This window comes from Hypomesus nipponensis, chromosome 3, assembly GCF_054491055.1.
Source record: "Hypomesus nipponensis isolate SF chromosome 3, ASM5449105v1, whole genome shotgun sequence".
In the NCBI taxonomy this organism is placed as follows: domain Eukaryota; kingdom Metazoa; phylum Chordata; class Actinopteri; order Osmeriformes; family Osmeridae; genus Hypomesus; species Hypomesus nipponensis.
Genome location: NC_140363.1, coordinates 14,358,643 through 14,376,371, shown reverse-complemented (window position 1 = coordinate 14,376,371; position 17,729 = coordinate 14,358,643). Strand labels below are relative to the sequence as shown.

Here is a 17,729-nt window from a genome sequence, read left to right as displayed (position 1 = left end):
AGAGATGTGAATTCAGTGGTAATGGGGGACTTCCTAAATGTATTTTGCTGCCACCTGTTGATTAGTTGTTTTTCCACAGTCTGCTCTTGGTGCCTTCATTCACATCACATGTACACTAGACATTCACGTCGAGAGAGGGTGAGAGAGGAGGGGCGAAGCAAGTGGCTGAGATTGTGAGGGGAGAGAGAGACCTAGCGAGGGAACGAATGAGTGAATGAATTAAATGGAGCGAAATAAACAATTTCAACAGATTCAGGGGGTCAGATGGCTGAGCGGTTAGGGAGTCGGCTATTAATCAGAATGTTGTTGGTTCGATTCCTGGCTGTACAAAATGCCGTTGTGTCCTAGGGCAAGATCACAGATCATTCATTACCCATAATCACAACACATATGATGTTTTTTTCTACAACACCCCACTATAGGCTACATTTTTTTAAACACTCCAAACTGTATTGTTTTGTATTGTGTGTAATTGTTGAGGTATTCACAAATGAATTGAGTCAATTTTAAGATGAGTCTGAAACACAACATTTTGGAAAACTTGACCTAAGCACTGTAGCCTACATATATTCGGCATCGCTGTATGCAGGGAACTGCTCTTGTTATTCATGGCTCCTCAGGAAATGAAAAGGCTCCTCTCCTCCCATTTGAATGAAGAAGTCACTGAAGGGTTGTGACATGCGCCAGAAGTACAAAATGCAAAGGTATCCAATGGGAAGACGGAGGAAGGTGTTGGGGGAAGATAGGGAGAGAAGAAGAGAGGAAGAGCGGGAGCTGTCTTCTTTCTGCTGATCAGTCCTCATTTTGGTCTGCTGGGTCCGCTTCTCTTCCACACAACCTCCCTCCCTCCCTCCCTCCCTCCCTCCCTCCCTCCCTCCCTCCCTCCCTCCCTCCCTCCCTCCCTCCCTCCCTCCCTCCCTCCCTCCCTCCCTCCCTCCCTCCCTCCCTCCCTCCCTCCCTCCCTCCCTCCCTCATGCATGCCCTTCCCTCCCTCCAGGCCTATACATCATTAGCAGTCAGTGGACAGCCTCAAACCTAGCCTCGTCACCAGAACAGAACCATGTGGCCAATTCAACAGGTTAGACAAGCCGATGACAGAGAGGAACTCTCACTTACTATTTAGAATCAAACATTCACTTGGCCTAAATAAAGAACAAAAACATGTTGAAGGTGATTATACTACCAAGAGGAAGATAACCCAGGTTTGAACAAGTCGAAACAGATGACTAAATGGGAGATTACGCAGGGTAGCTGTTTTGAACTTTGGTAGACAGGACTCAGTGCTGCCTATACATGTAAACACACGCACACACACAAGTACACACAAACACACACAAGCTCTCCTGTCTGGCCCCCCAATGGTGGAATAAACTCCCCACGTCCATCAGGGATACTGATTGTCTCCCCACCTTCAAGAAAAGGCTCAAGACACACTTGTTCCGGGAGTACAACAGCACACAGTTAAGACAGATTGTGACCCCAGGATCTTAATGACTCTTATTGAGAGACTTGTTGCTCTTGTTGGTCTGTTGTAACTGTCTTAAAATGATTGTGCTCGCTGTGAAATATAATGCTTGCTTTTCCCACAGGCTTACTCTTGCCCTTTTGAGGTTCTTGCTGTTGAATTGTAACTTGTCTAATTACATGCTCTTATTGTTCTTCCCTTAGGGACTCATTTGGTTTCACAATGTATGCTTCATGTTTGGCTACCTGTAATGTTTAGGGCCATCTCGTTGTTATGATCAGTGACCTATGCACTTTTGTAAAACTCCCTCTTGGAAGTCGCTTTGGATAAAAGCGTCTGCTAAATGCATAAATGTAAACAATTCATATTGGTTAATACATTCATAATATTTTTTTTGTATAATGCGTGCATTTTTGCGTTTGAGTCACTTTTCAAAAATTACTAAAAGTAAAAAAAAACAACTGTTTCCACTGTTGTCTGAGAAGTTGCTAGATCTAGCAACTAAATTATCAACAAAACAATACTGACACTGTAGAACGTAAAGTCAGCCAATCCGCTTTCCAGGTAGGAAACAACTTGTTTTGATCTTGTTTTGATTTGAGTTGATGACAACTTCTTAACTGTTGTTTTGATTTGAGTTTTAACAAAGTCGTGTACTATTGTTTTGAGTTGATAACAACTTGTTTAATTTTGTTTTGATTTGAGTTGATGACAACTATATAAGAGCTTGATTCATTCGCAATCTGTTCAAACTGTCTTCAGCGAAGTCATCGATACGAAAGGTAGGCGACAATATTTAGCCATCACATCCTTTGAGAACAAATTAGATAACAGATAGGGAGATACTTTTAAATTAATTAATTAACTGCTTGGTCAGAACTAACTAGTATGTATTTTTTTCTTATATTTCAACACAGATCGTGAAGTAAATCATAAACATACGATGTATAAGCCAAGAGCATCCATCCCGGAAATATCTTACGACCACTGTATGCACAGAGGAAGACCGATATGGGACCTCTATGTGGGCTCCTGCCTCGTCACTCTGGTGCAAGGTGTGATCCTTATCTTCTTGAAGAAGTGGACTCAGCCAGCTTTCACATCCCACGAGTTCTTGAGCCAGAAAGGCAACGAGGCTAATGGCAAGGTGAGCTACAGTAGTGGGTGTTAGGTCTTACAGGGAGGGGAGGAGGGATTATGAGGTGATGCTAAGAGCCACTAGTGTTAAACCCATCTCATTCACAAACCATGTTGTGTATTTGTTTATGAAACAGTGCATCGCTCCGCCATCTGGTACATTCTTCAGCCGTCTGATTGACAATGTCACAGCAAACGCATCAACCCTCGTATCCTGCAAGTATCTACATGGACAGATCCTGGTAAGCCCACTGGATTCCAGTCCCCCCCCCCCCCAGCCCTACAGACCATAATAATGTAATGGCACCTTTTCTCTGTCCAGACCGTGTTGATGTTTGTCTTAAATCTTGGATCGTTTATTATCTACCTGATCCTCACAACGAGGTGAGTACAGAGCGCGCTCCTCTGCCTGGTCACCAAGTGAGTACAGAGAGCGCTCCTCTGCCTGGTCACCAGGTGAGTACAGAGCGCGCTCCTCTGCCTGGTCACCAGATGAACTTTAGAGTCAGGTTGTCTCTCATGTATGATGTTGTGCCTGACAGGCCAGTTGAGTACTGCGTGGAGGAAATGGACGCCCTGCTGCTGATTGACTTGGCTTTTAACAGCATCTACCTCCTACATTTTGGGCTAAGGGTAAGAACTGCCTCTGATATACAACACCAATAGTCGTAAATACCTTTCATCTTTAAGTTACATGCATGAGGTGGAACTGAGTGGTGGACAGTCGACTGTAGATGAGGAGCTCCCAGGTTCTGATGGCCTCTGGGTGTTATGAGTTACTGTGTGTCCTGTGTGAAGACATTGTGTCTCTTCTCTTCAGTTTCTGTCAGCACAGGATCTGATGGTCATGTGGTTGGACTACAAAACAATAGCAGATATATTCACAATTGCACCATCATGTTTTACGTTATACACCGGTCGGGCCTGGCTTGGTAAGACTCTCCCTCCTTCCCTCCTTCCCTCCTCTCCTCCTCACTTCCTTCCCTCCCTCCCTCCCTCCCTCCCTCCCTCCCTCCCTCCCTCCCTCCCTCCCTCCCTCCCTCCCTCCCTCCCTCCCTCCCTCCCTCCCTCCCTCCCTCCCTCCCTCCCTCCCTCCCTCCCTCCCTCCCTCCCTCCCTCCCTCCCTCCCTCCCTCCCTCCCTCCCTCCCTCCCTGGTTCTCATGATGTTCCCCTCCCGCAGGCCTCAGGTTCCTGCGGGCCCTGTACATCCTGGAGCTCCCAGCCGTCCTGCGCATGCTGAACATCCTGACCAGCAAGTAGGAACCGATGGAACCAAAGACCTTGTGTTAGGATCACATAGAACTGTTCTAGGTTGGCGTGATGCTTAACTTCTGGTCTTCTTCTTCTTCTGTGGTACCACAGTGAAGTTGTGAAGTTGTGTCGGCTGGGGGCTGTCCTCGTGGGAACCCTGTTTTTTTATGCCGGCCTCATTCACCTGGTGAGGACTTGATTCCAGTAACACGTGCCAAATCATAAACATGACTGGTGTTTTAGTAGTTAAAAGCTTGTGAAGTTAGAATCAGAAGGTGTGTCTCTCCTCTTGGTTTGCCCTGCTGTAGGTGGAGAGCTCCGGAGACCCCTGGCTGGAAAAATCCAACGCCTCGAGCCGTCCCTACTTCCTGTTTGTGTACTTCCTAACGGTGACCATGTCCACAGTGGGTTATGGTGACGTCCTAGTGTACACCACGTCAGGACAAGTTTTAATCACCGTGTTCATCTTCATCTACCTGGTACGCCCCGCTTCCTTCCTGCACCTTCATCTCACTCTCTCTGTTCCATCATGTCTGTTCCTGTCTCATCCACGGTGTCGTCTACAGGGGATGTTTGCAAGCTTCATTCCCCAGGTGAAGGAGATCCTAGCAAACAGAAAACGCTTCAACGGAAAATACTCCAGTGTCTTGGGGAAATCGTGAGTCATCTGTCGATACAAGGCAGACCTATTCAGTCTCCCTCTCCAGATTCTCATGTGCTTCAAAGACCATCCCTTTTTCTGTGTCTCACACTGATGTTCTGTGTGTGTGTGTGTTACAGACATGTGGTAGTGTGTGGACACCTTTCGCTGAGCAACATTGAGCCGTTTGTGAGGGAATTCTTCCATGAGGACCGGGGGGAGGTGAACACTGACCTTCTCTTCCTGGGGGAGTGAGTAGCTCTGACAGCCTCTGTCAGCTTCAACCACTTTATCTGACCCCCCCAAACACATCCAGTTTCAGGATTATCTGCAATGGTTGTTGGTCCAGCTCCCAATCACGGATTCCTGGCAGTCTTTCCATCCAAATTTATATTTGAATTCTCGGTCTCACCCTCTCTGGGTCGTCCCCCCCTTCCTCCCTGTCTCTCCCCCCCCCCCCCTTCCTCCCTGTCTCTCCCCCCCCCCCTCCCTTCCTCCCTGTCTCTCTCCCCCCCCCCCCCCCCCCCCCCTCCCTTCCTCCCTGTCTCCCCCCCCCCCTTCCTCCCTCAGCTTCTGCCCCGACACTGCACTGGAGGATTTTTTTGTGAGTCTCTCCGGGCAAATCAAGTTTTATCAGGGTTTGATGAAGACCAGACAGGACCAGGAGAGAGTCATGGTAAGTGTGTTCACACACACACACACACACACACCGTGTGTGTGTTTAAGAACATAGGCAGACTCTGAAGGAAGACATGATTGATTGCTCTCGGTTGGCTGGTCCTGTCGTCAGTACGATATTTAATATCCATATTGTGGTGGAGATGATGTTGTGTGAAAGTGTTGGAGAGTGGCCAATCTTGCTGTGTGTGTCTAACTCTAACACTCTAACCCTGGCAGATGAGCAACGCAGAGGCCTGTGTGATTCTCTCTGACCGCTTTGCTGCCGACCCAGATGAACAGGACATCGACACACTGAAGAAGTACGCACACACACACTCACAGACACGCTCTCACACACAGAGATCTACACACACACGTGCACATGAATACAAAGGAACACACACACACACAGATCTCCACACATCAACATGGTCTCTCCTGTGACGTCTCCATCTAGTGTGATGACCGTCAAGATCTATCATCCCAAAACCAGGGTGATCGTCCAAATGTTGAAGCCCAGCAGCAAGGTAATACCTTCCACAGACAGTCTGGTCTGTGTGTGTGTGTGAGGGTGTGTGTGAGGGTGTCAAGTGTTCCTGCCCCTGTGTGTTCCAGGTCCTGGTGCAGAAGGTTCCAGACTGGAACTGGACGTCTGGCGATGCAGCCTTGTGTCCCATGGAGCTGAAGCTAGGTTTCATGGCACAAAGCTGCAGGCTCCCTGGACTGTCCAGCCTGCTAGCAAATCTGTTCACAATGCAGAGTGAGGTGGAGGTAAGAAGTCTGCATGGCTACACACGCACACGCGCGCACACACACACACGGGTCAAAGACTCTGTAGATATATTCAGATTCAAACAACTTCATTGAACCCTAAAAGATCCATTTATCTGCAGTTCACCCAGCACACACACACGACTTGACGGCTCTCTGTGTTTTTTTTTTGACCTGCAGCAGGAAGGTGACTCGTGGAAGAACCTCTACAGAGAGGGCATGTACAACGAGATCTACACAGAGCACCTCTCCTATCCTTTCAGAGGCATGACCTTCGCCCAAGCCAGCAAGTGAGTCACTGCAGCCCAGCTTCAGCCAGAGGGGAGAGGCATCGTGGGAACTGTAGTCCTCTCCCCACAGAAACATGCTTGTTGAATATGTGTGTGTGGTGTGTGTGTTGGGTACTTCAGGCTCTGCTTCCTGAAACTGGGCCTGCTGCTCATCGGCATAGCAACCTACGGCGAAGACAACGAGATGAGGTGCGGGACTTCCTGTTTCCACCCTGTGCATTTCCTGTTCGAAAGATACTTTGGTTGTGTCTTATGTTATCATGCCTAACAAAAAATATATTGTCTTTCTCTCTCTCTCTCTCTCTCTCTCTCTCTCTCTCTCTCTCTCTCTCTCTCTCTCTCTCTCTCTCTCTCTCTCTCTCTCTCTCTCTCTCTCTCTCTCTCTCTCTCTCTCTCTCTCTCTCTCTCTCTCTCTCTCTCTCTCTCTCTCTCTCTCTCTCTATTCCTTCCTGTTCCTTCACTTCACTAGTGTTCTGGTGAATCCTCCGAAGTGCATCAAAATCAAGCGGGGGACTCTGGGCTTCCTGGTGGCCAGCGATGCTAGCGATGCCAGGAGGTAGAGTCAGTCTGGGAGCTGCTCTCACCCCAGGACTCACTCACATCCTGTTAGCCATGACGCCTGTCCACCTGTGTGTGTTTGTGTGTGTGTTCTCCAGGGCTAGGATCTACTGTGAGCGCTGTCACAGCCGGGTTAGAAAGCTGTCCAGGATGAGACCGTGTGAGTGTCCGGAGTTTGACGAGGGTAAGAACAAACCCTGAGAGATGATCCCACTGGGATCGAGCTGGATGGGCTTCACACCAGCTTCTTGCCTGTCTCCGTTTTCTCACAACTGGTGTCTGGCCTCGCCCTGCTCTGTGCCGCTGCCTTCTGCCGAATGTGTTCCTGTCGTCTGTCTGGACGTGTGCGCATGCTTGTGTGCGTGCATGTGTGTGTTCATGTGTGTGTGTGTCTCTCCACCAGACGACACTCTGACCTCAGCCACGAATTTACGGCGCCCATCTCTGGGAGTACTTCCCATCATGTAAGAACACACACGAGAGCACACGCACACGCACACACACACACACACACACACACAGAGGTCCACCATGAGATGAGTTAGTGAGAAGATTTCATGTGAAATAAATTAATCCGAGGGATCTTCTTCCTCTGTCTCGGGCTGCATTCTCACCTGAGCTCCAGATCTAACATCTCTAGTGCCGGTGAGCGTAGAGGACACGTTGATGAGTGTGATGATGAGGTCCACATGAGTGTGTGTGTGCTGCCGTTCTTCTGTCCAACAGACCTGATCAGGAGGAGAACGCTGACTGGACCAATGAGCTGGAGACGGAAGATCAAGTGACGCTCGACTCCACCGGAATGTTCCACTGGTGTCCTCCAGTCTCCCTGGAAGATATTACCCTGGTGAGATGCACTGGGATGCGCACCCACACACACACACCCACACAAACACACACTCACACCAAACGTGCTTGCGCGTGTGTGTGTCCTGCCCCTCCAGACCAGAGACAGTGCCAGTGCCCTGGCCCTCCAGGACCACGTGGTGGCCTGTGTCTTTGGGGGCCGTGGCTCCAGACTGCAGAGCCTGCGGGCCTTCATGATGCCTCTGAGAGCCAGCAGCCTGACCAGGCCTGAGTTGCCCCCCGTGGTCTTCCTGGGGGACAGAGACTACTTCATGAGGGAGTGGCCCGACATCCACTACTTCCCTCACATCTACTTCCTGCCTGTGAGTGGAGGCAGGAGGAATGTGGGTTTGTGTGTGCGGTTGGATGAGAGTGTGTGGTTGTGGGAGTGTGTGTGTGGTGGGGTTCTGGTTCAACGTCCTGTTGCTTCATCTGTTCCCTACTCAACCCCCCTTCACCCCTCCCCCCCCCTCCCCTCCACCCCAGGGCTCTCCTCTGTGTCTGGACGATCTGTGTGCGGCGGGGGTGACCCGCTGCGCACGGACAGTGATCCTGACCGCGACGGGATCCACCGGGGACACTGAGACGCTCCTGTCCTGCTTCACCCTGGACGGCCTCAGCCTGCAGACAGAGGGCCTGACCACAGATAGCTCTTCCGGCGACACCCAGGGACTCCACCCCCAAAACCTGACCCGACAGGCCGTCCCTCTGCTGGCGGAACTGGGTACTGCGCCTCTCACCCCACTCTCCGGGAACCACGCTGTCATTGTCCTTCCAAAGCCCTGTCTCACTTCCCTCTCCTCCCTCCTGCCTGGCCTCACCCCTTAGGGGACACGTCAAACGTTATGTTCATGAACGACACGGACGGTCTGGAGGAGGAAGAAAGCTTTCCTCTGACGGAGGACTTCTCCGTGGGGAAGGTCTTCTCAGTGGACGTGCTCGACTCCCTTATGGCTGCCGTGAGTGACCAGGAGGCTTAAGTGCCTGTACTCTCTCTGCGCTCATCCCCATGACCTCATCAGTCTGTACGGACACAGCGTTCAGTCTGGATGTATGGACACAGGGTTCAGTCTGGATGTATGGACACAGGGTTCAGTCTGGATGTATCGACACAGGGTTCAGTCTGGATGTATGGACACAGGGTTCAGTCTGGATGTATGGACACAGGGTTCAGTCTGGATGTATGGACACAGGGTTCAGTCTGGGTGTATGGACACAGCGTTCAGTCTGGATGTATGGACACAGGGTTCAGTCTGGATGTATGGACACAGGGTTCAGTCTGGATGTATCGACACAGGGTTCAGTCACACATTTAGCTCCATACACAGTCGATCTACAAAACTCTCCAGCAGGAAGTCCAGACCTGAACATTCATAGACTGTCATTTCATATTTTATGTGGCAGATTAGGATTGTGGTCAGGGTTAGAGTCAGGGACTGAGTCACTATGTCATACAGCAGCACGTGATGCTAGCTGAGTGTGTTGTGTATGTATCCAGACATACTTCAACTCCAACGTCCCACTGCTGGTGTCCACGCTGGTGACGGGCGGGGACACTCCCCTACTGGAGGCCCAGCTCATCAGGGACAACCAGCTGAGAGAAGGGGTCATGACCCCGCAGCTATGGGCGCTCCGCCAGAGGTCCAAACTGGCCCAGCTGGCCCTGAATGAGCAACCTCTCAGTCAGTTCCAGGTGAAGGAGAACACACACACACTGAGAACACACACACACACACACTGAGAACACACACACACATTTTGAACACACACACACACACTGAGAACACAAGCACATACACACACATAGGCTCACACTCACTCTACCTGTCTCTCTGTCAGCCTAACGCCCCCCCCCCCCCCCTCTCTCTCTCTCTCTCTCTCTCTCTCTCTCTCTCTCTCTGCAGTGTGTGTTGTACAGAGACCTGTTCATCCAGGCTCTAGACTCCCTGGAGATCCTCTGTTTCGGCTTGTATCGACTCATAGACCCTCCAAACCGCTTAATGAAGAGGTTTGGACAACAACACATTAACACAACCCAGGAGGATACAGTGCAACCCACTAGAACACAATAGAACACAGTGGAACATAGCAAAATACAATACAGATGGAACAGCAGGAGCATGATGAGGTGCACATGCTGCTGGTGACAGGGTGTTCTGTAGAGGTAACAGTCGTGTGTCCTACAGGTTTGTGATCACCAACCCTCAAGGTAGCCTCCCTCTGCTGGCCTCAGACCGGGTCTTCTGCTCCGTGCCTTTCCATCAGTCCCACCTGCTGACCAAGTCACACCCCCTCTGAACCCCATCCACCAGACCCCACACCCCTCTAGGACCCCCGAACCTCCTTTACCAGACCCCACACCCTTCCAGGACCCCCTGAACCCCCCTCACCAGACCCCACACCCCTCCAGCACCCCCTGAACCCCCTTCACCAGACCCTACCTCACTCCAGCCCTAGCCCACCCCAACACCCTCCCTCCCTAAGTAGCACAGTTAATTTAGGATTCAATTGTTCATTCTGGAAAAAATATTTTGGGTAAATGTTTTTTGGGGAAGATAGTTTTGGATATTTTGACGTTACAATAATATAATAAAATATAGCTGACAGCAGCAATGGTGGATTCACACATGCTGACCGTTGTTAATTGCATCATATTATAACATAAACATTTAGTTTGATTCAACTGAGGCTTGGGAGAAAAATAAACACATTTTAGGCCCATCAGCCAATCACCAACATTACACAACTATTTCACATCAGTTAAACACAACATACACTTAAATCCAGTCAATAGGTGATTAGCTACTACGTTTCACTTGTATTACATGCCTGAGTCTCACCCCCTCTTTGATAGAATAGGTAAACCGGGAGAACAAAGGTACTTACGAATGATTGGCTGGACCTGATGTTTCCTCCAGGATCACAATGACTCTTATTGAGAGACTTGTTGCTCTTGTTGGTTAGTTGTAACTGATTTAAAACTACTGCACTTGCTGTGTAATAAATTTTTTGCTGATTGCTTTTTTTCCCCACAGGTACACCCTTGCACTTTTTTGAGGTTCATGTTGTTTAATTGTAACTTGTTCAACTACATGCTCTTATGGTTCTTCCCTTTGGTATTTATTTGGTTTCACTGGGTATGCTTCATGTTTTGGCTACCCGCAATGTTCTCGTTGTTATGATCAGTGACCTATGCACTTTTGTAAAGCTCTCTTTTGGAAGTCGATTCCGATAAAAGCGTCTGCTAAATGCATACATGTAAATGTGAAGCTCCAGATAACCCAGTTGAGACTGTAGCACCCATCCACCACCTCCTGACTCATCTGCCTGGATCACTTGTCTTTATTTCATTTATTCATGTGAACTACAAAACGTATTCAGTTGGTTTTTAGCCGTCAACAGTGTTTCTTTCTAAAGTAATTTCAACTGTAAAAAAAAAAAAAAAATCCACTCTAAAATTTCAGAAGAAATCAAAATAATTTGTTTCTACAGACTTCATATTACTGAGAACTTGTAAAATAAATTGAAATCGGTTCGAGAATATATGCCACAGGCAAATGCTGCCATATTATTTGTTAAGAAAACCTGTAGCTCTGTAAACCGGGGGTCATAGACAGATAGCGTGCTACATTTCATTGGTGAAACATCCGTTAACCCCTCCCCAGATACCGCCCCTCTTCGACTCCTGCAGAGCACTTGACTGACCGAAATGACAGTTTTCAATGAGTCTCCTGCGTTCCACCGGTAGACATGTCGAAGATTGGAAACCCTCTTTGTGCGGCTGTGTTGTTAGCTTTTGTCGTAATGTCTCTAACACTTTTAGTGAACAATTGGCATTCCAAAGCCCGTGACGCTAAGTTCACCAAGGAAAATCTTGATGCAGACTTGGCTGTGCAGCGCAGCTTGTTAGTTTATGAACTTAACGAAAGACGAAAAGAAATTCTTCCGTTTCTAATATTAAACGAAGACGAGATGGTTTGGGAAGAATCTATATCGCGGGATCCTTCATCAACGTTTAAAAGAGTGAATGGGAATTCCGAGAATGCAGCTGTTTCTGAAGGATCTATTCCATATAGCGGTGAAATTGGCTGCAGTGAACTTGTGGAAATGAGAGCGGTGGAGGTCCTGGGGTCTGGGTACACCAAGCTTGTTCTCAAGGTGCTTCTGTCCGAGGGCCAGTCTGTTGCACTGAAGTTTGTGAATGACCAGGGGGCCGACATGGGCAGATGTCTCGAGGAATTCAAAGACCCAGAGGGTTGTCACGAGCTCGTGTCCTACAAACTGAAAAAAGAGATAGTTTTGCTGCAAAAACTGCAGCATAGGAACATAATTAAGGTAAGTTGAAAACAACCTCCATGTTTCAACTATAACCCAACGGCACTATAGTCTGGTCACGGCTCAATTGTTCGGTTACATGTACGAATAAAATGTGATGCAAAGCCACATTGGGTCACGCGGGGTATAACCAACCCATCGTGTGATTTAATTTAAATTTAAACACTCGTGACCCCTATCAGCAGCTCAAAGTGACACAACAAGCCTTTGTGTGTCTGACAACAAGAAGCATCTGTCTGAACTATAAAGATCCTATTCAATCAAACCATTATTTAAGACTTGCAGCCAAAAATGTAAACAGATACTGTATCTCACAATAATAGAATTAAGAGCAGGTTTCTCCTCCAGTTGCTGTATCTTCAGGCAACTTCCATCAAGCACACTGAGCACTACTGTACTCTACTCAAATTCCACTGTAACTCAAATGGCAGCCCACTTGTGTCCACAGCTTCAAGGCCATTGTGAGGAGGAGGAGGGTGGTGGAGGAGGAGGAAGAAGGATCACAGCAATTCTAGAACAGGGTTCACCTCTCCAGATGATCCAGCTACTGCAGAGCCCCTGGGAGGAACGCTTCAGGGTAGGAGCCACCATCCATCCCTCCTCCATAAGCTCTCATACTCATCAGGACTGTCCCCATGTTCTGTTCATCTCTAGCATACCTGTGGCGGGGGAAGGGCAACACTCAGAGCCTGGAGTGGATTAACTACAGACCCAAACACACACGCACTATATCCATTTCAACTAGGGTTGATCAAATACACTGAAGGACAGATGCCTGTGGGGCAGCCAAGGGGATCTGAACACACACCCCTCCTCCGGGCTAAGCCCCTAGTATCTTACTGAAATCACACTGCGTGTGTGTGTGTGTGTGTGTGTGTGTGTGTGAGAGAGAGCGGGAGTTAGAAAGTGAAAGAGGGATGTCATTATAGTTGAACAGTAGTGCACGTGTTAACATGCATGTATCAAGACACAAGGTAGCAACACTGATCTTGCTGATCAGTGTTGACTGTTCCAAAGCGTCTCTCTCTGCAGCTGCCTAGGGAGGTGTGTAGTTCTATAGAGTGATAGAGGACAGAAGATCATTTCTCCCTGCCGGCCTGGTGTCTTTGACCCAGCGGTACACACTAATCCACAGAGGGCTTGGGTTACACCCAACTCTGCTTTTATAGCTCTTCCAATTCACTGGGTGATTTCAAGAGCAGAGCGTTACCTAATGCTGCAGCTATGTTTGCAGTGTGACAGAATAATTTTATGCTCTGTCAATGCAGGGCTGATGCTACTCCTTTATTTTGTTTCTTGCCATGCCAACTTGATACTTTTTTCCCCTTCATCTCTCATCTTTCTATGAGTTCTATGCAAAGAAGGATGGCCGCATTGGCCTGTGTCCAAACTTCAAAGAAAGCACTTACTGCTAGAATGACTGACAATTGAGTAATGTTCTGAAAGTTGTGTATGTGTAATTGAATATGTATGTGGGATATCACATGATTTTTTTTGAATGCTGTAATTGCTTGATTTGTTTAAAACGCAGTTTTTGTTGTTCTCCAGGTGTGTCTGGGCCTGGCACGTCTGCTCCACTACCTGTCGGTCTCTCCGCTGGGTTCTGTGGTACTGCTGGACTTCCAGCCACGCCAGTTTGTCCTGGTCTCTGGAGAGCTGAAGCTAACCGACCTGGATGACGCTAGCGTGAGGGAGCCAAAGTGCCGGAGCGACCAGGACTGTGTGCTTCAGTTCCCCCTCAGGACCTTCAACCTGTCCTGCTCCCCCCAAGGCCTGTGTGAGGGCCACAACGAGAGAAGAAACCTCTACAACGCATACAGGTAACACTACTGTACTATTAAAAAAGGAGAGGAGAGGAGAGGAGAGGAGAGGAGAGGAGAGGAGAGGAGAGGAGAGGAGAGGAGAGGAGAGGAGAGGAGAGGAGAGGAGGGAGGGAGGGAGGGAGGAAGGAGGGGAGGAGGGGAGGAGAGGGGGGCGGGAGGGGGAGGCGGAGGAGGAGGAGAGGGGAGGGGGGCGGGAGGGGAGGGGAGGGGGGAGGGGACCCTTTCCGGTTAGATTCAGACAGGTTTTCAACATGCTCCAACACCCTAGAGTGTGTTTTTACCAGGTGTCTATCTGACCCACATGTTTGTGTGTGTATTTCCCTACCTCCAGGTATTTCTTCACCTACCTGTTGCCTCACCAGGCTCCATCCGCCCTCACACACCTGGTGGAACGCATCATGAACTCCACAGGTGAAGAAAAAGACACAGCAACATGACATCACTGGTCAACTTTGAATGTCCAATTAGCATATGAAAATAACTATTATACATGTTTGTACAGGAGAGCTACAAGCTGGTATTAACAGAACTCTGGAAGCCTTTGAAGAAGTTCTCCAACTCTACCAGTCTGGGACACACCTTGATAACCTGTCTCCTGCCTTACTTAGAGGTAGGTCTCTAGTTCCCCTGCCTCCAGACTCCGGTGTGTACTAGACCAACCCTGGCTTCAGTAAACCATGTTCAACCGTCCACTGTAGTAGAACACACAGTCAAATATTCCCATACATCAGCACTATGTTGGTGTATACTGCTTCATTTAAAGTGATGTCAGAGGGAAGCTGAAAGTGTCCTCCCTCTTTCCCTCCTTCCCTCCCTCACTCACTCACTCACTCACTCACTCACTCACTCCATACCTCCATACCTACCTACTTATCTCCCTCCATACCTACTTCCCTCCATACCTCTCCACTCTGGTCTATGAAATATTAATGATGAGATGACTGGCTGAATTCCTGCTCTGGTATTTTCCATGCCCCAGCTGCAGGAATGTTTATACAGAGCAATAGGATAAATAATCAGTAGTGGACTGGTCTGAGCAGCGTTCGTCTGGAGCTAAGAAGGAATGTTTCAGTCTAACATGGAGCTGTGCAGTAAAAACACATAAATACAACTCAAAAAAGTACATTGTACACTTAATCTGGCTGAACAGCAGCCATCCATATCACTCGTGACCCTGCAGATCTATGCTGTGCTATGCTGTGCTCTGACAATGCAGAAACTTCAGTTCAGTGTAAGATTCAGCAGGTTTGAATCTGCACAGTGCAGATGTGTAGCAGCTGAAAGTGATTTTCTGTCTGGTCTGTTCCGAGGGTTCTGTTCTCTCAACATCAGATTCCATTTATTACACCCAGATGACACCCTGTCAGCCAGGGATAACAGGACAGAACAAGAAAATGCATACATTCATCCATTTAAACCAAAAAGGAAAGGGTCTCTTTCTTTCTCTCCCCATCTCCTTCCTTCCTCCCCCTCTCTGTTTTGGTTAAGGCCCAGTCAGTGGCTGAGGCCTGTCTTCCATCCATGACAGGCCTCATTCTACTTCTAGAACCACCCTCTGTTTGGTTCACAAATGCGCTGGTCTCCCATTAGTTAGTACGCCACACACACACACACACACTTCCTGGCCATTTAGGTAGAGATTGGTAGGAATACCAGTGTGTGTAATGTGACACTCTCCCACCTCCACACCACTGTGGCTGAGTGGACCTCTGTTCTGACAGTGTGTGTGTGTGTGTGTTTGTGTGTCAAATTCATGGCTAGAGCTAATTCTAACCAGATGAGTTATACCCCACAGTCCATACCGCTATTATGAGTAGACTATTGACTGCCGACCGACAAACCCTCAGACTACCACTAACCAACCAATTTACTGACTAACTGGTTCCTCTCCTTGTGTCCTCTGCAGATTATAGTGTGATGCGGGGCGTGAGGACGTCAGGGGATGTGGGCTACAGGTGCTGGGGCTCCTACAGTCACCAGGGCTGCCTGTTGTCCGTCCAGAGCTCCAGAGAGGCCGCCCTGCTCTGCTCCTCCCAGGCACATTGCACCAGCTTCAGCCTCAGCCAGCACAAGACCTGGACAGGTCAGTAGCAGTAGAAAAACCTTTTTGTATATATCTCACGCTTAGACACGTTGAGACACCAAGGCATGTTTGCGTGCTCAGAGATCTGAGGCGGTGGTTTCAGTGAAAGCTTGTTTAATCTCTTGATAAAAAAAATAAAAAAAAGCTTTGGCGTTGAAACAGATGCTGTTTTGAAGCCTTAGGCAAAGCAGAGAGAAGCAAGATTTTTTTTATCTTTATCTCTGGGTGGAGAAAGTCATCGTTTCTAGTGTTGGCATGGCTGTAGTTAACCTAAGTTGTGTTGCCTTTACCGTGTATGCAGGGCGCCTGCTGGCTTCCTTCAGGACTGGGTTCAGCCATCTAGTTCCAGATGAAACCTCAGAGGTCTACCTGAGGAAGAGCAAGACCTCAGGAGCTACGGTGTAGGGAGAGGGACAAACAGCTGGCCGTGGTCAACCGCAGAACGCGATGTAGTGGGCCACACCTTGATCTACAGTACTATGAAGAGTCGACAACGGACATGTTGTGTTGTCAGATGAGTGAAATGTGGAGTCATGGCTGGTCTTGGTGTGATGTTCCTGGCGGTGGTGCTTAGCATGGAAGAGCTCCTGGAGGGCTATCAAGGGCCTGCAGCTGAGAGGGGAGGAGATGTTTGAACTGAGGTGAATGGCTTCTGCTCTGGGAGCGTTTGATCTGACTGCCAGGACTGCTGGCCCTCCCAAAGCTATTTAGAGGGATTTCCCTTCTGGTATAATTATGAAGAAGAAGAAAAAAAAAATGCATTTTCCCCATTTAGTCTTTATTTGCCTAGTGTGTTGTGGAGGCCAGAGCCACAGCAGTAAGACTTTCCTGATTGAAGCCTGGGGACAGAAAGACAACAAGCTCTTATACAAATAAACTTTGATGTAGATGCAGCACAAAACTTGTAGAAGGTCTATATGCTTTGAGGAATGTCATCAGCCCTATCACAGCACAGCTGCGCCCTTAGATGTCAGTAACCAGATCATTCCAATTCCAGTCCCAGTTCAAGTTAATGTTGAAATTTGTCAAATGTAAAAGAGGATATTTACATATTGTTAAATTGTTTGGTTATTTACACCTTGTGGGTGTGAGACTGTAAATTCCTTATTTTTCAATGGAAAAAAAAATATTTTAATGAACATTCATTCCAACCTTTTTGTTCTTGTTTTACTATTTGGTTCATAATATAAATACGTTGTTGTAATTCCACTGTCTTCTAGTCTATTGTGCTTCACATTTTCAAATGGAATTGGGAATAATCTGAGCTAATAGCAAATTCTGTTGTCATTAGCATCACTATGAGTCCCCTCACCTTTTCCCCCCTCATCCCCCCCCTCCCCCCCCTCATCCCCCCCTTTACTGGCCAATCTCTGAAACTGCCAACAACCCAAGGCAACCACCACACCTCAAACTCCTCATAGTGTGTGTGTGTGTGTGTGTGTGAGTGTGTGTGTGTGTGTGTGTGTGTCAGTACTTGCTCCTTCACCCTGGCTATCAGTTACCCATCTCAACAGTGGGGAATCCAAACACACACCATTCTTTTTCAGTTTACACAATAGCTAGAGAATGCATGCAAATACCTGCACACCCCAGCTCATTATGGGTTTAATTAATACATGTAAATGGACCACAGGGACCAAGTCTTTATCATGGAGACAGATCCATCACACAGAGGGGCGGCTAGAACAATCATGACTAAATCTCCTGTTAGCATAGGAAAGAGCCTGCCATCTGTGCTGCAGAGGCAGGGAGGGGAGCAGATATGGGGGCTGGGGGTGGTGGAGCCTTGCAGAGATGGGGTCACCAAGGGGGTCAACTGTATGTATGTATGTATGGCTATGTCAAACTGTGTGTGTGCCCCTGTTGTGA

General features: G+C 48.4%; 2 protein-coding genes across 3 annotated transcripts; both read left to right on the top strand.

Annotated features, from left to right (window-relative positions):
• The first annotated feature begins 2,084 nt into the window (after nt 1–2,084).
• Nucleotides 2,085–10,487, top strand: LOC146299934 (calcium-activated potassium channel subunit alpha-1a-like). Of its 2 annotated transcripts, XM_084678077.1 has the most exons (27): nt 2,085–2,247; nt 2,383–2,612; nt 2,740–2,844; nt 2,925–2,986; nt 3,145–3,235; nt 3,423–3,534; nt 3,784–3,859; nt 3,966–4,041; nt 4,163–4,333; nt 4,421–4,512; nt 4,635–4,745; nt 5,065–5,170; nt 5,392–5,474; nt 5,612–5,681; nt 5,770–5,925; nt 6,106–6,215; nt 6,336–6,404; nt 6,685–6,771; nt 6,872–6,957; nt 7,177–7,237; nt 7,500–7,620; nt 7,718–7,942; nt 8,106–8,343; nt 8,448–8,578; nt 9,118–9,312; nt 9,524–9,627; nt 9,806–10,482. In XM_084678077.1, exons 2-27 carry the CDS (start codon nt 2,409–2,411, stop codon nt 9,915–9,917), a joined length of 3,054 nt encoding a protein of 1,017 aa, XP_084534203.1. In that variant the 5' UTR covers nt 2,085–2,247; nt 2,383–2,408; the 3' UTR covers nt 9,918–10,482. The 2 variants fall into 2 exon arrangements, with proteins under 2 accessions (XP_084534203.1, XP_084534213.1); XM_084678087.1 differs by lacking the exons at nt 2,085–2,247; nt 2,383–2,612; nt 2,740–2,844 and having other exon boundaries at nt 2,940–3,058; nt 9,806–10,487.
• Nucleotides 10,488–11,351: 864 nt separating this feature from the next.
• Nucleotides 11,352–17,064, top strand: pkdccb (protein kinase domain containing, cytoplasmic b). Its single transcript, XM_084678099.1, has 7 exons — nt 11,352–11,954; nt 12,403–12,531; nt 13,503–13,774; nt 14,109–14,188; nt 14,280–14,387; nt 15,684–15,860; nt 16,162–17,064. Exons 1-7 carry the CDS (start codon nt 11,370–11,372, stop codon nt 16,263–16,265), a joined length of 1,455 nt encoding a protein of 484 aa, XP_084534225.1. The 5' UTR covers nt 11,352–11,369; the 3' UTR covers nt 16,266–17,064.
• The last annotated feature ends 665 nt before the right edge of the window (nt 17,065–17,729 follow it).